At 41.2% G+C, this 23,630-nt stretch overlaps 3 protein-coding genes across 3 annotated transcripts in view; 1 reads left to right on the forward strand and 2 right to left on the reverse strand.

The window, feature by feature from the left end:
• Positions 1-13,300, reverse strand: part of LOC311241601 (zinc finger protein RFP-like) — a gene marked incomplete at its 5' end in the record, with an annotated part of 29,997 nt that extends 16,697 nt beyond the window's left edge. The window contains 3 exon segments of the mRNA XM_084330479.1: positions 12,274-12,554; positions 12,556-12,746; positions 12,749-13,300. Of these exon segments, the coding sequence (XP_084186605.1) occupies positions 12,274-12,554; positions 12,556-12,746; positions 12,749-13,300 (1,024 nt within the window).
• The window catches only part of LOC311241670 (clathrin coat assembly protein AP180), a gene marked incomplete at its 5' end in the record, with an annotated part of 113,513 nt that overhangs the window by 54,072 nt on the left and 35,811 nt on the right, over positions 1-23,630 (forward strand). The window lies entirely within an intron of this gene.
• LOC311241848 (E3 ubiquitin-protein ligase TRIM39-like) lies at positions 18,750-20,873 on the reverse strand (the record flags this gene model as incomplete). Its single annotated transcript, XM_084330782.1, has 1 exon — positions 18,750-20,873. The coding sequence occupies one exon, from the start codon at positions 20,871-20,873 to the stop codon at positions 19,245-19,247; it is 1,629 nt and encodes a 542-aa protein (XP_084186908.1). The 3' UTR covers positions 18,750-19,244.

Consider the following 23,630-nt stretch of genomic DNA (forward strand, 5'->3'; position numbering starts at 1 on the left):
TAGATGCAGTGTGCTGCGCACTGCGGTATTAATAATAATAATAAGCTGCGGTGTTCCTTCTACCCAAGATGCAGTTTATCAGGTGACTTCCTACGTTTTGGTTCGCGTTTGGTTCGATGAAGCCGAACCGAGACCTACGTTTTCAGGCGGACCAGAGTTCGCGTGTTTGGTCCGCGGACCGAGTTCGACGCGCATTCACACAAACCCGAAAAACCGGACTATCGAATTCTGGTCCGATAGTCCGGACCAAACAGCCCCTGTGTGAAAGCGACCTAACATGTAACCAAACGAGAACTGTACCTCCAGACCACGATAGTCAGCAGAAATAGCCACTGCTGAATAGTAAATATTATTCATTGCTGAAGATTCATATACATATTAACTCACCTGCGGTTCCTTTAGTGTCTTCAGTTCACAAGGCTAGAGGTAACTTGTTTCTGTTCAATAACAATATAGACTAGCGAGTCAGTTTACTTTCACTTACTAAACAATGAAACCTAGAAGGCTCCTCCCTCTTTTGGTGACGTGGACCTTAACCCTTCACATGAACCTCTTCTCCCATTTCCTGCTCTAAACCAACAAATGATCAAAGGATGACACACATTCTCTCTCTCTCACACACAAACTTATCTTCACTTTATGCCACATACTGTACTTTATTTGCCACAAATACTTCATTTGGATGTGTAAAATATTATTATATCCCAGAATGAGGGATATTATGGATTCACCCTAATCGTGCCTGCAGATCATATGAAATGGACAAGCATGCGAACTCAGTCAACCAAGCCTACTTAAAGGCACTGCACACCTGACACCAATCAAGCCCACACACCTGCCATGCCGCATGACAATTAACTGGTGTCTGGTGATTGACAGCTCACCAGAGAAAACCAGAAATAAAGCACACTAGAATAAACTAAAATAAAACCCACGACTTCCGGTTTAGCTGCAATATGTAGCGCACGCAATTGGTTATAGCTCCGCTCCCGTTATCGTTAATTTCGTTTAAAAACCTTATTTGGACAGTACCAAAAGAGACTAGACCACATCGTATGTATTGATAAGACCTTCTACTAACTATATCAAAAGACAACATGGTTAGGGATAGGGAAAAGACGGGAAAGAAACAAGAAACGGCAAAGCTAACGGCGCAGATTGAAACTCGGTCAAAGACAATGACAGGCGACGCTGTGGCAGATCCGTTGGTGAGCCCCGGCGCGGGGAATATAGAGGAGAATACACAGGGACCAAGGACAACTGGCCCCGAGATGGAGACAACAGATGACAACATAGCAGGAACATCAGAAAAAAGTACCGTGAAGGAAAAAGCAGGCGATTTTGAGAAGATAATAGCAAGATCATCCATCGGATCCCTCACTGCTCCAACAACATCAACTGACACAAGCAGTTCAGTTGCACAGCCCGACTTCAACTCTCTGACTACCCTGATAAAAGAACAGATGATCGCTTTCAAAGCACACGTAGAAGAACAGTTGGTCGCACACGCTGAACACATCGATACTAAATTCGAAGAGGTTATGAGAGCAGTCACTTTGCTGTCCGTGCGAATCACGACAGTGGAGATTTCGGTGACAGAAAACACAAAAGCAGTCAAAGCGAACGAAGGTAGCTTGACAGAGATGGGAGAAGAGATGGAAAGAGCTAAAGATGAATATCGGAGGGAAATAAAATTGCTTAAAAACGAAGTGATGGAGAGGCAACTAGAAACCCATCGTTACCACAGGCGGAATAACATCCGCATTGTGGGGCTTGATGAAGCAGTGAACTGCGAAGACATCAACTTTCCAAAAGAGTTATCAACGATTTTGGAAAACTCCGATCCAAACAAAGTGCCAGAAGTGGAACAAGTTTACAGAATTGGTTCCCAGGGGCAAAGTATCAACGGGCCGAGAGTCATCATTGTCACTCTTCGGAAAACTACAACAAGGGATGACATCATCAAATATGCTCGCAACCAACGTGGGAAGCTGAAGTATGGTGATAAACCAATATTTATCTACGAAGATTTGAGCAGAGAGGCCATCATCCGACGTCAACCATACAAAGAAGTGATGCAAAAGCTGTACAAAGCCGGCTACAAGCCAATGCTAGCATATCCGGCGCTGTTATCATTCTTGGGCACTAACGGCCGCAGGTCAGGTCCATATACACCCTTTGAAGCTGAGGATTTCCTGAATCAAAATGCAGCAAATAACCCAAAGCATGACGAAAATGCAGGAATCAGTTAAGCCTCTCTCTAAATATATACCAGTGTTGGAATGACTTTATTGTGTTCATCAATGAGGTCATTCCACCAGTGTTGGAATGACATTGTTGTGTTCATCAAAGTAGCAAACGATATGCAAGTCGTCTATAACAAAGTGTACTGTGTATAATACGATTCATAATACATTATAATTTCAGTCTCTGGTCTCTGAGGGGACAAATAAATATCAATGCAAAAAGATCTATCTGGAATATTCTAGGTTTATCGCTCAAATGCCCTGGGTCTCTTAGATCATTCTGGAATGTAAAATAGTCTAGGCACTAGTATATTCTACAACCTTCTAGAATATAAGGCACCATGACAACGAAGCATACAACTCTAAAGTGGTCTGCACACGGCGGGCGACAGACGTCGCCTGGCGATGTGATCGCCTGTCGCTCAATGACAATCGCTTAGCCCCCCACACCAGAGGCGACCGTTCTCAGGTATAATAACTATGTGTCGCTCTGTTTAGCTGGGGGTGTTTCCCCCCGGGAGATATAGGAGGGCGGACCGAAGGGACCGGACGTTAGGTTGTTGTGAAGCGGGTTCGCAGGTAGCTGTGTTGTGCGTTACGAGAGAGTATTAACCTGTAAAACCCATATTGAGCTGGAATTAAACCACCATATACGAATACTACCTCTCCTCATTCTTCCTGACATTACTGCATGCCTGGTCGCTATGATACGTTCATTACCACCGATTGGACTGTTGAAGTAATGTTATGCAGCAGCTGAAAGAGAATGTTTTTTTTCACGGAAGACGCAAACTGTTTTGTTATCAACCATAATTTTCTTTGGACAATAAACCTTACAAACTACATCAGCTGCAGCATGGACATTAAACTGTCAACATCCACAACTTATTTTGTTACCCGAGTATTAAAACACTAGTAGGTGCATCGTGGCGCATTGTTCATTTATTAGTTAATGACAAGCGGCCACTCTATAGCTTCTCAAACTAACGTTATTTATTTAAATTGTTCCCGTTAATAATAATGAACATAACCTTATGTAGCATGGTAATAATACGTAGATTGATCAATGAATGTATTGATACATTAAAGGTGTACAAATGATACACCAGTAGAACTTCTGCAGTACTTCTACTGTAGAAGTCATGTTATTTCCTCATTGTCCTTGTGCCGTCGCCTCCAAAAATAGGATCGAGGCGATATTTAGCGAGGCGACAGAAATATCTGCGCGACCGTCGCTTCAAAATCTCCTGCCGTGTGGGTTCTCTCATTCATAACAATGGAGGCGATACAATTCTGCCGGTCGGCTCGCTAAAAAAATCGGTCGCCTGGCTAAAATCGCTCGCCGTGTGGGGACCCCTTAACAATAACATTCGGTGTGCATACACATAGCAGATAATAAATTAAATGAAGTGCAATCAGTCCTTAATAATACTTTAAAATTAACCACACATAAACGTATGAGCACAGCAAGGTTATTCTAACAATTTAAGTAATCACTCCATTAAAGGCACATTGAAGCGCTAAAAGGCGCTGCTTTTCTATCTTATCTAATCAGTTAAATCGGTTCTAGTGGCTTCTCCACGTTGATAATTATTTATCTCTTATTCCTTATCTATATCTTTCCATTGATTTTTATTTTTATTAATTTTTTCTTCTCATTACTCTATATTTTTTAAATATATTTTAACTTACATTGTTCTTTTCCAATGTTCTTCACATTAAGGTGTCAATATTACTCTATATTTTTTAAATATATTTTAACTTACATTATTCTTTTCCAATGTTCTTCACATTAAGGTGTCAATATTGCTCTACAATCTTTTCCTTTTTTTTTTCCCCACACGTTGGTGGAGGGTTCAAAGGAATATGTCGATAAAGGTTTATTCTCTTTTTTTTATTTTATTTTTTATTTTTATCTTTAGGTTATTTATCACAATACTTCATTACAGTAAGGGAAGGTGCAAGACCAAAAGCGACATTCTATTGTAATAGAATGGAAATGTTAGATCCTATGGCAATGAGCATAGGAAAATTAGGATTACAATGCTCAGTTTGGGCAATCCGGTGGACCATGGGAGAAAGTCAATTGCGGAGGATGTGTTCTTGGAACACAGGCATGTTCGACTTTCTGGGTGAGGGGAAAATATGGGATTTTTATTTGTATATATATATGTTTTTAAGCTCAGCTCTCAACGGGACCTCATTAATTGGATGTGCATCTATTGTAGCTTCATACTCCAGAAACATTACCAAAAACTACACGAAAACATGCATAGACTATGGCTAGTTTGAATATAATGGTATGGAACACCGGTGGGATAAACAAACAACACAAGCGCAAAAGTGTGCTTACACTGATGAAAAAAGAACATGTGGACGTGGCTCTATTAAGCGAAACGCACATTTTAGAGGGAGACATAAATACGTTAGCGGATAACATATACCATAATATTAGTCACTCTTCTTTTGCTACGAGAACTAGAGGGGTAGCCATAGTCGTCAGACGCAAATTAAATATCGAATTGAAAGGGGTATGGTCGGATGCTGAGGGGCGCATAACTATAGCTAGGATCATACACAATAACAGGAAAATTGCATTGGCAGCGGTATATGCCCCGAATTTGTACGAAGTGGGTTTCTTCACTTCACTAACAGGAGAAATGTTAAACCATCCCGAGTACTCATATATAATAGGTGCGGATTTTAATGCCATTTGGAACCCAAGGATGGACAAAACTTACCTTTCCTTCTCCAGCGAACAAAAGAATTCATCTAAAGCATTAAAAGATTGGTCGAAATCAACAGGAGTAACTGATTTATGGCGTTCACTTAACCCCATGACCCGCAAGTACTCCTGTCGTTCGGCGAGACACAACACACTATCCAGAATTGATTACGTCTTTGCATCCCCGAGAATATTTGATAAATATGAAGTGGAAATGACACCCAATGCGCTATCAGATCACTGCTACTTAATCCTGAAAGCAACATTTGGTACACTATCTACCCGGGCCCCAAGATGGCGTTTTAATTCGATGCTGCTTAACAACAAGGAATTCAGTACACAAATTAAAGAAGCTCTCACAGTATTCCTACAAGATAATGCTAACTCGGTGCAAGATCCCAGAATATTATGGATGTCGGTAAAGAATATGATCAAGGATTTCTCGGATAGATTTACCTCCATATTGCGCAAAAATCAAAACACAAAACTGTCTGAAATGGAAACGCTTTACTCAACGCTTTTTAATTCTTTAAAATACAACAACTCTACTAGACTAGATAACCAAGTTAACATTCTAAAGACAGAGATCAAAGCAATGTACAGACAAAAATCGGAATTGCAAATACGCAGCACTAGACAACAGCAGTACTTCCAAGGTTCTAAACCTAGTCACCTATTAGCCATGCGACTAAGAATTAATGCAAAATTTGCAGATATAACTGCCATTAGGAAACAACAAGCTCTAGTAACAGAACCCAAAATAATAAACGATACATTCAAAGAATTCTAATCTGATTTATATAACTCAGAAACGACCTTTGATCAAGACAAATTAGACACATATCTTAATCAAATTACTCTCCCTAAACTTACGGATGAAGACGCTAAACAGTTAGAAGTACCGATCACATTAGAAGAACTCAAGAAGGCCATATCCGGAATGAAAAACGGCAAAGCTCCGGGAATTGACGGTATCCCATCAGAAATGTACATTTCTTGCTGGGACATATTTGGACCCTTATTACTAAATATGATCTTATACTCAGTCAAAGAGGGAAGCTTCATTGAACACCAAAATACCGCACTCATTTCAGTTCTTCACAAAAAAGACAAAGACCCCACTGAATGCGGTAGTTACCGTCCTTTAAGCCTCCTCGGAACCGATGTCAAACTGTACTCTAAGATATTAGCCATCAGATTGCAAAAGCATATGACGTCTTTAGTTCATCCGGACCAAACAGGCTTCATAAAAGGTCGCCTGATCAATGATAACATAAGGCGAATACTGCACGTACTAGATACAGACAAAGAGGACATCACACCTAAGGCGATACTATCCCTGGATGCTATGAAAGCATTTGACAGGTTGGAATGGTCGTTTCTATGGGCAGTATTGGAAAGGATGGGGTTAGGAAAAGGTTTCATTGATATGATTAAAGTACTATACAAGGACCCATCGGCCAGGATTACAACAGGCACATTCATCTCCGATATCTTTCCGGTATCACGCTCAGCCAGACAAGGTTGCCCTCTTAGTCCCGGACTATTCGATCTATCATTAGAACCTTTAGCACAATTTATAAGACAATCCCAACACATAGAACCAATAGTAATCAAGGGCACACATCATAAAATTAGTTTATATGCGGACGACGTAATATTGTTCATGCAAAACCCCAACAACACATTGCCGCTTATACTCAAGTTGATAGAGAACTTTGGTGATTTATCGGGATTTAAAATAAATTGGCCTAAGTCGGCTTTTCTTCCTCTTAACACCAGTGCAAAAAAAGAGACAACCCTCCCAGGTGCGATACCCATGGTCAAACATTTCAGATGCCTGGGTGTGGAAATATTTCCCACCATAAGACAAACGGTGAAGCACAATTACACAAAAATACAGAACAAAATCAAGGACGACCTGGACAGGTGGGCAAAACTTAAAAACTCAGTACAGGCAAGGGTATCAATAGTTAAGATGGATGTATTACCAAGAATCAATTTCTTCAGCTCAATGCTTCCGTTACCTCCTCCAGAGGGCTACTGGAAAAGATTACAAACCTCCACATACAAATTTATTTGGAATAACAAACCACCTCGCATAAAAAGATCCACCGCACAGAGAAATAAAGCAGACGGTGGCATGGCAGTCCCAGATTTTTTACAATATTTTAATGCCTTCACATTAAGACCATTGAAGAAGATATGGTTCGACCCCGAGGCTTTGGTATCTTGGAGAAAATTAGAAGAAAACATAGTAGCCCCACAGAGATTGAAAGACATAGCATACACTAAACTTTCAATCAAGCATTGTGAGCGAGAATTTGGCCCAATAATAACCCATGCAATCAGGACATGGCGGGAAACACAAAGGAAATTTCCTAACCCTCAAGTATGGCATAATCACACTCCCATATTCAATAACAATGCTCTCTTAATGGGAAAACGACCTATAAGATTCCCTATATGGGAAGAAAGAGGCATACACTCATTAGGGGATATTTTTAATAACAAGGGCCTCTGTAGTTATGTCGAAATATGCATAAAGTTTAACCTCACCGAGTCCACATGGCTTTTTTACATACAGTTACGACTTTGTATGAGATCTCACGGTGTTCCATTACACATACCAATTGAACACCACAGATACCACAAATTTTTCTATGAAAGAGATACATTGGGAGGTTTTGTATCAGGTTTTTATCACCAATTACTAACGTCCTCGTATGAAACCCTTCAACTAGACAATGTCTGGAGGAGGGATATACCAGACCTAGAAAATGACTTTGATTGGCAAGGAGCCTGGGCAAATGTCCGACTTACATCAAGGAACCCGGATCATCAACAAATCAATCTGAACTATATTCACAGGACATACTTGACTCCTATAAGGCTGTGCAAAATGGGGCTTATACAAGACTCCAAATGCTCCCAATGTACAAATGGGGACGAAGGAACATTTATGCACATGTATTGGGACTGCCCACCAGTTAAGGCATTCTGGAAAGATGTGTCCCAACAATTATCAATACTCGTATTTTGGAATATACCTGTACACCCCGCGGTATTGCTATTGAATGATGTTTTTGAGTTTGCAGTGAATCCACAACTAAAAAGATTGGTTTTATCGGGTATCACAGTAGCTAAAAAACTGATCGCATCACGTTGGTTTCAACCGGAAAAAATGTGCCGGAAAGTGTGGTTTCTTACATATCTCGATGTGATATATCAAGAAATATCTACAGCAAGAATTCTGGGGCTCAATGAATCCAAAATGTCAATGTGGTTAGAAGTGGTGGAGAGAATAAAAGCTAGCCTATAATGGTGATGTCTGGTTAGGAGTGAGGGATAATGGAGGTACTATCCAAGAGGGGGTCCGGGAGGGGGGGGTTTGAGCTGGAGCATATGTGTGTAGGGTTTTAGAAAATAGGTATTAGGGGTATATTATATACTAACATTTATATAATTGTAACTTCGCTGGATATACACTGTATACGGTTAAAATGTTATTATTGACTATTTTTGTTTTATCCTGTTTCTGTACTTGCATATATTTTAACCACCTTTACTGAAAGTTTCATTATACATTGTGTGTTGAGTACTGACTTTTAATAAGTTTTGTTTTGCAATAATAAAAAAAAAAAAAAAAAAAAAAACCCACATAAATCGTGATCCATCACATAAACACCTCTGAAGCAGACTGGAAGCTGAATGGATGCAGAATGCACATTGAATAATGAATTGAATGGCAACCGTCCATATTAATAGGCACTGTCATACTCTGTACTGGGACCAGCGTTTCCGTTAGCCGGTAATTACCGGTATTTGTCCGGCAAAATCTCTTGAAGTCCGACATATTTAATTTCTCCGGTCTTAATGTCCGGTGAAAATAATTCCCTGAGTCTAAGCACAATTTGATTATTTGAATTGTATTAAAATAGGCTAAAATTAAATAGCCTATGCGATGAACGAAACGATCATTACATTTGTTTCCTCGTTGCTTCTAATAATGACAACGACGTTGTCAGCGAGAGCTTTAAAAACGTAGGTCTCGGTTCGCTTCAGCGGACCAAACGCGAACCAAATATAGGAAGTGATTATTATTACCACTGCTCGCAGCACTCACTGCAAAACAAGCACACTGCATCTAATCTCTCTATCTATCTATCTATCTATCTATCTATCTATCTATCTATCTATCTATCTATCTATCTATCTATCTATCTCTCTATCTATCTATCTATGTCTGTGCATCTTGGGAAGAAGGAAGAAAAAACGCGGCTTATTATTATTACCGAGGCGCGCGGCTTATTATATTATTAATAAAACAGCTACTTGTGGGCACTCATAAAAACACCGTGGTCTACAAGTTGTTTAGCGAGAGGATGGTGGTAATAATGTGCTTCAATAGAACAATGGATCAATGCCATGTCAAAACTCGGCTCCGCTGATCTGGGCTCCGCAGTACACACACAGACACACACACACGCGCGCGCGCACACACAGGATCGCAGCCACACACACATTTCCACTGTCCAATAGACAAGCGCCCTTTTCGACCGCGTGACATTGAGGTGGAGAGAGTCGTCACGCAAACCACGATAATGTTGCCGTGTCTCTGCTTTCTCAGTTCTTCGCTTGATATAATTAATACAAATGTCCAATATAACGGAATTCGTTAGCTCATAAAAATGTGATTATAACAGACTGCTGTTTATTGTCGGACCGACTGCCACATACGCGGTCTATTTTATTTCAAGTCAGCAGCAGCACGGAGACGGAGTATCGAGGGACTTATTTTATTTGGAATATATTAATGACTGTATACGCAAAAGTAGCCTAGTTTTAAGTAATAATATTATAAATCTACATGCCTTGAGGATGACATTCTTTATATAGCCTGCCTATCTCAATTGTTTTAAAGCTCAATAAACTATGACCGGAATTAATCTCATTTGTCCGGTAGTTGAAATCTTGCAGGTCACGGAGACCGGCAACAATTTTTTCTAACGGAAACCCTGACTGGGACTTGTGCATTGCAAGAACATTATTATGCATCAACATCCATTTAGTTAGCTGTTCAATTAGGCGTGTATGAACAAATGTGTGGGCATATAGTTGTGTACAGTTAAGTATTCTTAGCTATTTCACATAGTTTGATTATTCCAGGACAATTATTCCAGGACAACTATTCAAAACCACTATTATTTGCTGAGAGACAAAACCAGATCTATATTATGTAGATTGATTGATTGATTACAAAGTGCCCAACCCTCATGGGTTTATAAGACACTAAAAATACTGTTGCAGTGTTTTATTACATTACATTATGTAAATAGGAATTACATAAATACAGATTACAGCTCAGCCTTAACCCTTTCACTACCACACTACAGACGGTTAACCTTCTGTAGTGAAACGGTTAACCCTTTGTCCCGTGGTAGTGAAAGGGTTAACCTGTATTGTCGCAGTGAAAGGGTTAACCCTTTGGTAATGTGGTAGTGAAAGGGTTAAACACAGTGTTCTGCCTCTTCTCCCAAGCTTGACAAATAAAATCTGCTACAAAAGAAGTTCCCATCCTGAAGCACAACATCTATATAACAGAGGACATTTGACTGAAAAGTACTTGTTGCGTAGTAAGAGACGGACAGACACGTTTGGTTCTATTGCAAAAACCCACTGAGCTTTATTAGTCTCCAGACCCCCACAATCATCTCCAACGTTGTGCGTAACGTAACATAACATGATGCATATAGCTAACAGCTGAGCTACATCCACAACAAAGTGCTTAGGAAGATAGTGGGTGACCCCTCTCACCAACTCTATGGGGAGTTTGAGCAGTTGCCCTCTGGTAGTAGTTAGTTTTAAAAACTCCTTCATTCCTAATGCCATTAAGGCATTAAATGAATCTTGCACTCGTTAGACTCGGTCCTTGTTGATTTATTGTATTCCCACATTCTCTGCACTTCCCCATTACAGATGTATGTATATGTATAATGTCTGCTGTCATTGTTGTTTTATTTTCCACATTGGTATCTAGGGACATCTATGGATCTCAGGGAATGTAATCACAGTGTCAGAAATACAGTGTCTGTTACTAGGCTTGAGTAAATTGTGATGAAACAAAGGAGAATATAAATTATGATTTCTCTTTGCATTTTTTTTTTAAAAACTTTGACCAGTCAGCTGGTTCTTTTTAGCGTTTATCGCTTTTTCGTCGCATTCATACTTGGTCAAGTTCGACCGACAGAAGCAGGCTGAAAGGGTTCAGATGGGGGGAAAGACACTCTGGGAAAGGCACGGCTGCCGTCCGGGATTCGAACGCGCTCAGCCCCAGATCTGCGCGAGCGCGGTTGTCCACGGCGCTGAAATAGCACTCGCGGTACGTGGTGAGCTACTGGAGCTCCCCTTCTCTTTGCATTTTTGACGGTGAATAATACCATGCTAAAAATTACCAGACATGAAACACTGATACTGAGCTCGTTCAGGACCTTCTTGAGATCACGTGTACAAAAAAATCTAAGCAAATTAATAAATGGCAGATGATTTAAACAGAAGGTAGATACAGTACTGAATTCTGCCATCCGGACACATTAAATATTATTATAGAATATTGAATATCAGGCCTATAAATGACCTTATTATAGCCAAGTTGCACATCTGTGGATCGGGCCAAATCTACTCTTCCCAATGGCAGAGTTAAATTTGGATTTAGTATCACCAGGCATGTAGCAAGAACTGTGAATTAAATCTACTGTAAATACAGTCAGCTTTTTATTCTTGCGACAGGTCTGCCATTTTGAATCGGATTTCAACACGGATGGTTGCTAAATGTTCACAGAAGGTAGACAAACTAACTGCGCTCCAATCTATGCCAATAACGTTCAGTTTTGTGGTATATAATCCAGAGAAAGGAAGTAATTTGCTTGCAGGACGCTGGAAATCGCTAGGAAATGTAGTTGTTAAAAATGTCAACGCTCATTGAGAGGTCTGGATGCCCTAAATTCAAAATGGCGGATAATTGCAGAATCTTTAACACATTCCATGAACTAAAATCTCACTAATAACACTTTAACCTATTGGTAAACAAACGTACTGCTGAAAATATACACTATGACTTCTGTTGTGACATGATTAGGGTGTTTACTCTTGGAGACGTTTAATTTTTTTTTTTATAAAACGCTACTTCATTCATACACTCTGTAGACATTGATTTATGACGTGATGTCATGTGGCTCGGGCTAAAGAGGTTAACCTATTGGTAAACAAACTTGACTTCAGGCAGCTTCTCCATCTCTTCACTGAGAGTCTCCTCCAGCCGAGCCACAGTTCTCCTCATTATCTCCACACTCACATCACTGTGGACACTGACCTCAGACCAGTCCTTGGTGGGTGGAGGGGTGGAGAGAGATGGGAAGCTGTGGAGGAGGTGGAGGTGGTCTTCAGTGTGCGAGAGCTGCTCCAGCTCAGTGCTTCTCTTCTTTAGCTCAGTGATTTCCTGCTCCAGCTCCTTGATGAAGCCTTCAGCCTGTTTCTCTGCTGCTTTCTGCCTCCCCTCAATCACCTCAATGAGCTCAGCCTGACCTCTCAACGGAGGCCACCAGAGCAGTGAAGACCTCAACACTGTCTGCTATCTCTTTCTTTGCCTCGTTCTTGCTGAGGTCTACCGAGTGTTTGATCTGTTGGATCTTCTGCACACGCTCCTGGATCATCTGATGAACATCTGCCTCTTGTGTCATCATCTCATCCTTCTTCTCTCTGTATTCTTTCTCTATAGAGGGACAGTGTCGTGGGTTTTGTGGTCTGTCTCAGTGCAGAACTGACACACACAGGCCTGGTCAGTCCTACAGAACAGCTCCAGCGGTCTCTCGTGCTTCTTACACATCCTGTCCTCCAGGTTCTCCACAGGGTTGATCAGCTTGTGTTTCTTCAATGCTGCAACTCTGTGATGAGGCTCCAGGTGGATCTCACAGTAAGAAGTCTGACACACCAGGCAGGACATTGTGGCCTTGATCTTCTTCCAAGTGCAGATGTCACAGGTCACCTCTCCTGGTCTGGCAGGTTGCTGGTCTGGGCTGCTCTCTTGAACTGACTTCCTGAACTGAGGTGCCATCTCTGATAGGACAATATTGACAAAGATGTCTGGTCTCTTATCAAAAGTATGTTTACACATTGGACACTGGTACAGTTCATTGTTATCCCAGTACTTGGTGATGCAGGTCTTGCAGAAGGTGTGTCCACAAGGGATGGAGACAGGCTCGGTGAAGACATCCAGACAGATGGAGCACAGGAACTGTTCTTCAGAAAAGAGATAGCTGGATGAGGCCATGTCTGTTAAATAATAGATTTTCTAAGTAACTGTAAATTCAACATAATTAAATCTTCATTTAAAATGTCATACATTTGATACAGTTAACCATTATCGTCTTTTAAATAGACTAGATATAGCGTTGGATTTGCAGTTGGTTTCATAGCTACAGTACAGTATTTGTCTGAGACACTAGTATGTGAAAACTGGGAAAGCCCAATCAGAATTCTTACCCAATAAATCTAACCCTAACTAACCTTACTGTCATGCACTTGTCCTAATAAACTAACCTACACTGTAGCACTCAACACTTTGATGAACATTGTTACTCAGCTGATAGAGGTGTGCCCTTCCTGATGACTTGTTGTCGTACAGAACTTGTAAGTCACTTTGGATAAAAGTGTCAGCTAAATGACTAAATGTAAATAAATCCTCATCTTTGAATGGATGTCAAGTTCATCTTTATGCAGATGACACTAGGGGTGGACGGTATAAACGGTATACGGTATAAACGGTATGAATTTGCTCTACGGTATGGATTTTGAGTATACCGTGTAACCGGTAGTGCAGCTCTAAAATAGCAATGACGTCATGTAACCACAGCGCGACTATTTCACTGGCATTTGCCCCTAAAAATAGATATAATTAGTCATAGATAATAGATATGTGCGAACTGGAAAAAGTTATTTAGGAGGCTTCGCGCAGTGGGCGTGCCAGCCCCTACCGCACGCATGTAAACACGGGTCTAGTAGTCTAGTGGGACGGGACACGGGAGCTGTCGGCGTCTCCCTGAGCTAACGTTAGCTTAGCTACCGTTACAAAATGACCCAGTCAACTATTCACTTTTAGTTTAATACATGATGGGGCATTGTCTAACCGAACGGTATCTAGTCGGCCAGCTACCGATAGCTCCTGACATCAACAAACGCTCCACAAAGTCTAGTACTAGAGACGTGTATGCTACCTGTTAGCTCACGTTAACACAAGTTAGTTCACCGTTCAAAACGAAATGTCCCATTGAACTAAATAATTCACTGAGGCGTTGTATTAACGTTATATATGCAGTAGCTACAGATAGCTCATGATATCAATGTCTTATAACACTGATTCGATGCGTATTCGAGCTGAGGGCTTGCTAACGTTATAATACCAATACAATAGGGTCCAGGTGCAGCGCCGGAGAATCCTGGCCGTAGCTCTGCTCGAGGCTACTCGAGTATAGGTCCAGGTGCAGCTCCGGAGAATTCTGGCCGTAGCTGGAGGCTACTAGAGTACACACAGACAGTGGAGCTTGTTGCGTGGTGGCGATGTCTCGCAGATAATACCAGTACAAGTCTAATTATATAATATATATATTTTATAAAAAAAATATATATATATAAAATAAAAATTTTTTTTTATCAAAAACGATGATACCGTGATATATACCGTTACCGTCTATGCTTCAAATTATACCGTGATATAAATTTTAGACCATACCGTCCACCCCTAGATGACACTATTGTGTATTGTATTGCTGCCTCTGTACAACTAGCCAATGATAACCTGCAACTCTCATTTAATGTTCTGCAAGATTATGCTTGTTGGCAAAACAAAATTAATAATGTTCTCTAACAAGATATGCTTGTTGGCAAAACAAAATGAATAATGTTCTCTAGGGCTAGAGATATTGTTTACAATGATTTGCATATATCGGATATGAATGGGTTTGTCATCGAACAAGTTACAGAATACAAATATCATGGCATCTGGCTTGATGATAATTCTTGTACAGGAATAGAACCAGCTTCTCTATGATTAGCAGAAAGCGCTCTAACCTTTTTCCCAAGGAGCACATGTGCTCCTAAATGAACAAATTTAGGAGCACAAAGAAATTTAGGAGCACACAAAAATATTTAGGAGCACACAAAAATATTTAGGAGCACAGTGAAAATATTTCAAGTAACAGATTTTTTTTATTTTTTTTAAATAAATGTATATTTGTACTGTGCGTGCATGTGCAAACGGGACACACATCTGTGCAATAGCACATACCACCAAAGTCACTGGCCCACAGACCAGGCTGCAGAAACAAATTAGTGGGGGGGCATAAAATGTTCTCGGTGGGGCACAAGGTTTTTCAACACAGGTTCCCTTTTATACGTTTCAGCTGGGACAACGGCGCTGTGGCTTGCTTGGCGCTGCCCACGGTGCTGAACTAAACAGCAGAGAGGCCATTGAAAAATCTAATTTCTCTCTATCTTAACTCTTTCAGTGCCACGCCTGGTTTTCCGTTTTACCGCTTGAATGCCACCATCGGCGCCAATGTTAACGTTAATATCGCCTAATCTATGTTTTAAATTATGGCTATGTGTCTAATCTGCCCATCACATTATCAAAGACTATTTTCCAGTCAGTGCTGTGAAGACAGATTGTTTTTTTATCGCTTCGTTTCCATTTCAGAGCAGTTAGAAAAGCCCCCGTTTTGATATAAAAAACAGCTCATTTTGGAGCATTCTATGAAAATCGTCTTTTAGTGGAATATTCCACAACGTTGATATTCGTCGGCCTTTTTATGAATCGTTTTCAAATAAATGCTAGATGATCAATATTATACGTGCACGCACGCACATTACGGCCGCGCACTGATAATCGCCCCGTTGATTTCCTCTCGGACTTTTACAGTGAAACCGAAAGAAGACATTTCACAAAACAGCTTATAACTTCATCAAACTTACTCCGATTATCCTACCACTGATAACACAGAGTCCTTACCTGACATCAGATGGTATCCAACTGGTATATTCCAATTCCTGATCACCATTCGAAAAAATCGATAAGTGTATGGATCCAACACGACACAGTAGATCTCTATGATCCGCGGGGATCTGAGGCTCCAGAATGAACTGTGGTAACCCCGGCTGGATCAGTGAACTGGAAAATGTGGAGTACCGGATTTTTTTCCCCATTCATTTTCATTGAGTCCATTCCAAAATCACTTATGTCATCTGGGAGACGACAGGGGGCGCTTTTTTCCACAGTGATCGTCGGCGCCCCTCGGCTATACTCGGGTAGGCTCGGGTGATGCAATAATTTTTCAGATCGCAAAAAAAAATAAAAAAATCCGAGAAATCTCGTGAGTGGCTAGCAACCACCTATAAAAAAACACGAGAAATCTCGTGAGTGGCACTGAAAGAGTTAAGAACATTCACTTATACAAAAACAGACTGAACGGATATATATAACAGACCTGCTGGGGCAGCGGACTGAGAGCAGGGGACACAAACAGGCTGGATAAGATAGCGTGGTTGGGGTGGAGCTGGACTCTAGCGAGGGTGGCGGAGAAGAGGAATTTTGCTAAGCTCCAGGCCATCAGGGAAAACCCCTCCCACCCACTACACAGACTTGGCTGACAGGAGGAGCATGTTATAGGCTCACACTACCTAAATGCAGCACTGAACGGCACAGGAAGTCCTTCATTCCGACAGCCATCAGACTTTATACAATGCATCACTGTGCCTCACTGCATCACTGAGCACAGTGACAGTTACCATCTTCCTGGACTCTTAGTTTTTAAACAGCACTGTGCAATATTACACCTACTGTAGACTTCAGTATATTTTTACTGTATTTATTTACTGTATCTTTTATTCTATTTTTATTCCATTTCATTTTATTCTAGGCCATTTGTTTTGTTATTCTTATTCGTGACTTGTTCTGTCTAAATGTTTAATGTTGAATGATTTGCAGTGTCAAATTTCCCTCAGGATAATACATTTCTATTCTATTCTATTCTATATCTTTGAAAATTCTCCATTTATTTTTTCCAACAAGGTATAGATTGAGATATTGGACATCTTGTAACAACGTGTATTTAGTCAATTCTAACTCAGAGGTCGAACCAAATTTATCCTGCAGGGGTCGCATTGGTCAAAGTTGAATCTGGCTAACCCCATAGTTGAATAGGGTGCGGACACTGCAACTCACCGCAGACAGATGCACAGACGCTCTGCAGGGCTGATAGTCTCCCTGAACCTCGTCTGGGATCAGGCGATGGTATCGCCAACCTTGAATGAATGAATGAAAACGTTATTAACAGATTGCAGAATGGGTACAATACAGTACCGCTCAATTCAAAACAACTGCTAAGAGGTTACAGACCAGAAAAATACTTTCGTCTTGTTTAACGTTATATATCGGGGTCCCCCATTTTCAATTAATCAGGACATTTATGACATACAAGACATACGGATATACAGAACTGTGTAGTAAAAAAGAGATCATAAAAAATATATACATCCGAAGGGGAAGAAACTGTACATTGGTGGGGGGGGGGGGGGGGGGGGGGGACATTTACCTTCTGGAGGAGCAGCTCAAATTGGCATTTTGTTAGCCTGAAATACACCTGGACACGCCTGGACCCGGGCTGCATCGAACCGGAGCTCCTGGATGAGGCGATGGTAGTCCCCGTACTGCTGTCTCCGGCGAATGGTGTCGTGTATCCACATGCTCCTCCTTGCTCTACGACCGTCTGGCACGGTGACAGCAGCAGGGACATCGTTAAATGTATCCAGCAGAAGTATGAGGGCAACTGGCCTCTGCTGTTGGTGGTGATCGCGATTCGCGACAAAGCACAAAAACACTAATAATACACGAATACACTAATAAAAGCAAAGGGCGAACTGAAGTTCTTAACAGTTCTTAACCAGTTCGAAACAAGGCGGACATTAATCAAATTTGCAATCAATCAATCCAATAACCCACGCTCACGTACAACAGCGCACCTCCGCGTGAGCTTGTGTTATTGGTTTGATTGATTGATTGCTTGAACCTTTTATTAACAGTGAAATTAATGTCCTTTTGACAAAAGGCATCCAACAACAGACCGCGCAATATTTATTTTGTACTCATGACCCACCAATTTGTGTAAGAAACTAACACATTCGCCGTGACAGAATCGTTTTTGATTTAGTCGTTATGACGCTTTCAACATATCCATTCGTAAAGATTATTGTCCGCCATCTTGCTTTCATTTCTAAAACCACGAACGGCGGAGTGATTGTAATTCGGTTGCGGGCGGGTTCTGGGATCACGAGCGGGGGTTATAAGAAATAACCACGTGTAACTTGACTGTTTCAGCCAATCAGAATCGAGAAATTTGCATGCTATTGTATAAAAGTCTATTGGGTCATGTCTCCAGCACCCCCACAGCCGTAGCTACAACCACTTAATGTCAAGGCTCTCATCCACATTCATTAATTTTCTCCCCCCGCTCTCTCCTCCATGAGCTCAATGTAATACGTAAGTGCAGAGGCATTACGGGTACTGTAGTTAACATGGAAACAAGTAAAGATTCAATCGCATTAGGAACACATTCTTGTACCTTTGGGAGGACATTTTACTGACAAGTACTTGGTGTAGTAGGAGACGGACAGACACGTTTGGTTCTATTGGCAAAAACCCACTGAGCTTTATTAGTCTCCACCCCCACAATCATCTCCAATTACAGTTTTAAAAACTCCTTCATTCCTAATGCCATTAAGGCATTAAATGAATCTTGCACTCGTTAGACTCTGTCCTTGTTGATTTATTGTATCCCTACGTTCTCTGCACTTCCCCATTACAGATGTATGTATATGTATAATGTCTGCTGTCATTGTCATTGTTGTTTTATTTTCCACATTGGTATCTAGAGACCTCTATAGATCTCAGGGAATGTAATCACAGTGTCAGAAATACTGTGTCTGTTACTAGGCTTGAGTAAATTGTGATGAAACAGAATATAAATTATGATTTCTCTTTGCATTTTTGACAGTGAATAATACCATGCTAAAAATTACCAGACATGAAACACCTTCTTGAGATCACGTACAAAAAAACTAAGCAAATTAATAAAGCGAAGATGATTAAACAGAAGGTTTTGTAGATACAGTACTGAATTCGGCCACTGAGCACATTATTCATTAGCGGGCCACTGACGGACCGCTCAGGCTAAAGAGGTTAAGAGGCAGATTATTAGAGGAGTACTATTGTCAGAATTCACGCAAGTGCTAAAATATGGGTAGAGTTTATCGGTGAAGGTGCAGTCAGTGTAAGAATAGATATGAGCCCTGGCTTCCACATCATAAAAGGAGACCTGACCCTCCTCATAATCTACAAACACCCCGATCACCTGTGGTTTCTCTCTCAGGGAGAGGGCTGCCTCTCCAGGAGCTATATATTCATCACCATTCCTCAGCACTATAGTCCAGTATCCATCGTCGGGGCTCAGCGTGATGCCTCCTTTCCTGTTGATGGACTCTCTGACCACTCCTAAATCCCACTGAGGGTTCTCTTTAACCTGAACCTCATAGTAGAATCTCCCAGAGGAGAAGCTTTGCTTTCCCAGGACAATGGCTGACTGGTCAAATCTCTCTGGGTTGTCAGGAAGGTCTTTCCGTGTAACACCATATTTTACTTCTTTCCCATCACCAGAGATGATGAGGGTTGGATATGCTGTGTCAGGGTCCAGAGTCACATCCACTGCATACTGCTGGATCCTCTTCAGCTTGACGTCAGGCAGCTTCTCCATCTCTTCACTGAGAGTCTCCTCCAGCCGAGCCACACTTCTCCTCATTATCTCCACACTCACATCACTGTGGACACTGACCTCAGACCAGTCCTTGGTGGGTGGAGGGGTGGAGAGAGATGGGAAGCGGTGGAGGAGGTGGAGGTGGTCTTCAGTGTGCAAGAGCTGCTCCAGCTCAGTGCTTCTCTTCTTTAGCTCAGTGATTTCCTGCTCCAGCTCCTTGATGAAGCCTTCAGCCTGTTTCTCTGCTGCTTTCTGCCTCCCCTCAATCACCTCAATGAGCTCAGCCTGACTTCTCTCAACGGAGGCCACCAGAGCAGTGAAGACCTCAACACTGTCTGCTATCTCTTTCTTTGCCTCGTTCTTGCTGAGGTCTACCGAGTGTTTGATCTGTTGGATCTTCTGCACACGCTCCTGGATCATCTGATGAACATCTGCCTCTTGTGTCATCATCTCATCCTTCCTCTCTCTGCATTCTTTCTCTAGAGGGACAGTGTCGTGGGTTTTGTGGTCTGTCTCAGTGCAGAACTGACACACACAGGCCTGGTCAGTCCTACAGAACAACTCCAGCGGTCTCTCGTGCTTCTTACACATCATGTCCTCCAGGTTCTCCACAGGGTTGATCAGCTTGTGTTTCTTCAATGCTGCAACTCTGTGATGAGGCTCCAGGTGGATCTCACAGTAAGAAGTCTGACACACCAGGCAGGACTTCATGGCCTTGATCTTCTTCCCAGTGCAGATGTCACAGGTCACCTCTCCTGGTCTGGCAGGTTGCTGGTCTGGGCTGCTGGTGCTTCTCTCTTGAACTGACTTCCTGAACTGAGGTGCCATCTCTGATAGGACAATATTGACAAAGATATCTGGTCTCTTATCAAAGGTATTTTTACACATTGGACACTGGTACAGTTCATTGTTATCCCAGTACTTGGTGATGCAGGTCTTGCAGAAGGTGTGTCCACAAGGGATGGAGACAGGCTCGGTGAAGACATCCAGACAGATGGAGCACAGGAACTGTTCTTCAGAAAAGAGATAGCTGGATGAGGCCATGTCTGTTAAATAATAAATACATTTCTTCATTCATTTTCAATTTAAAGTAACTGTAAATTCAACATAATTAAATCTTCATTTAAAATGTCATACATTTGATACAGTTAACCATTATCGTCTTTTAAATAGACTAGATATAGCGCTGGATTTGCAGTTGATTTCATAGCTACAGTACAGTATTTGTCTGAGAGACTAGTATGTGAAAACTGGGAAAGCCCAATCAGAATTCTTACCCATTACAAAAGTCCTGCAGGGATACAAAAAATAATAATCTAACCCTAACTAACCTTACTGTCATGCACTTGTCCTAATAAACTAACCTACACTGTAGCACTCAACACTTTGATGAACATTGTTACTCAGCTGATAGAGTTGTACCCTTCCTGCTGACTTGTCATACAGAACTTGTAAGTCGCTTTGGATAATAAGCTTGTACTTAATGCAAACAAAACTAAATTAATAATGTTCTCTAGGGCTAGAGATATTGTTTACAATGATTTGCATATATCGTATATGAATATGTTTGTCATCGAACAAGTTACAGAATACAAATATCATGGCATCTGGCTTGATGATAATTCTTGTAAAGGAATAGAACCAGCTTCTCTATGATTAGCAGAACGAGGGTCGTCTATCTATCTTGGATTATGGAGATGTGGTTTATAGAAATGCTGCTCCTTCCACTCTGAATGAAACCTCTAGGCACAGTCCTTCATTCTGCTCTCAGATTTATTAGATTAGATTCGTATATATATATATATGTTATATATTATACATTATTACACAGTCCCTTGTCCCACCATGTAAAATTCCTACAATTAAGTCTGTCTCACTTTTCTCTATCAAAACGCTTCTCTACAAGTATTCACTTGGTGCATCACAGTCACGAAAGGGCCTCGGATCAAACAGGGACCAACATGTAACCAAACGAGAACTGTACCTCCAGACCACGATAGTCAGCAGAAATAGCCACTGCTGAATAGTAAATATTATTCATTGCTGAAGATTCATATACATATTAACTCACCTGCGGTTCCTTTAGTGTCTTCAGTTCACAAGGCTAGAGGTAACTTGTTTCTGTTCAATAACAATGTAGACTAGCGAGTCAGTTTACTTTCACTTACTAAACAATGAAACCTAGAAGGCTCCTCCCTCTTTTGGTGACGTGGACCTTAACCCTTCACATGAACCTCTTCTCCCATTTCCTGCTCTAAACCAACAAATTATCAAATGATGACACACATTCTCTCTCTCTCTCACACAACTTTATCTTCACTTTATGCCACATACTGTACTTTATTTGCCACAAATACTTCATTTGGATGTGTAAAATATTATTATATCCCAGAATGAGGGATATTATGGATTCACCCTAATCGTGTCTGCAGATCATATGAAATGGACAAGCATGCAAACTCAGTCAACCAAGCCTACTTAAAGGCACTGCACACCTGACACCAATCAAGCCCACACACCTGCCATGCCGCATGGCAATTAACTGGTGTCTGGTGATTGACAGCTCACCAGAGAAAACCAGAAATAAAGCACACTAGAATAAACTAAAATAAAACCCACATAAAGTGTGATCCATCACATAAACACCTCTGAAGCAGACTGGAAGCTGAATGGATGCAGAATGCACATTGAATAATGAATTGAATGGCAACCGTCCATATTCGAGTGCATGGTGTAGATCAAAAATGTATGTTACTTTTCTACCAATCTGTAGTAGAGAGTCTCATCAGATACGGTATTACAGCTTGGTTTGGTAACCTGTCTGTACAATTAAAGTCCAAACTGGTCCGTCTGATGCAGACTGCATGGAAGATCATAGGGGTGAAAGGTCACCCATCCCTGCAGTCTATTTTTGAACAGGCTACTCTAAGGCCAGCCAATAGAATAGTCTCGGACCCCTCCCATGTCTTACATGCAGAGTATGAGCTACTGCCCTCTGGGAGGGGGTTTAGAGTTCCACACTCTCTAGACTAAACAGGTTTAAAAACTCCTTTATTCCGATCTCAGTTAAACTTTTAAAAGTGCCAGATAAAGGGCAACTATCGAACGGATATTTGGTTGCTATATTATCGTGTATACTATAATATTATAATATTAATATTATATTATTTGTGTATACTATTCTAATGTGGTGTTGCCAGATATCCTGCTGTGCAGGTACTTTACTGTATCTTTTATATTGTTTATCTCCTCTGTTTGGAGTCAGTTGTGTTGTGTGTCATGTCTGTATGTATGTGTCTGTGGCTGTAGTGTGGCTGTAAGCCCAAGACAAATTTCCCAGCTGATGGGACAATAAAGTGACTCTTGACTTGATTAATAGGCGCTGTCATACTCTGTACTGGGACTTGTGCATTGCAACAACATTATTATGTATCAACATCCATTTAGTTAGCTGTTCAATTAGGCGTGTATGAACAAATGTGTGGGCATATAGTTGTGTACAGTTAAGTATTAGCTATTTCACATAGTTTGATTATTGTATATTGGACCTTGTCTTGTGTGTGCACTAGTCCAAGTCTCTGGTCCTTTGTCATTGTTTACTTGTAATATTATATGTTATGATGTAAGTATTGTGTGTGTGTGTGTGTGTGTGTGTGTGTGTGTGTGTGTGTGTGTGTGTGTGTGTGTGTGTGTGTGTGTGCCTGTGTGTGTGTGTGTGTGTGTGTGTGTGTGTGTGTGTGTGTGTGTGTGTGTGTGTGTGTGTCTGTGTGTGTGTGTGTGTGTGTCTGTGTCTGTGTGTGT

This window comes from Notolepis coatsorum (genome assembly GCF_963971535.1).
Source record: "Notolepis coatsorum genome assembly, chromosome: 15".
In the NCBI taxonomy this organism is placed as follows: domain Eukaryota; kingdom Metazoa; phylum Chordata; class Actinopteri; order Aulopiformes; family Paralepididae; genus Notolepis; species Notolepis coatsorum.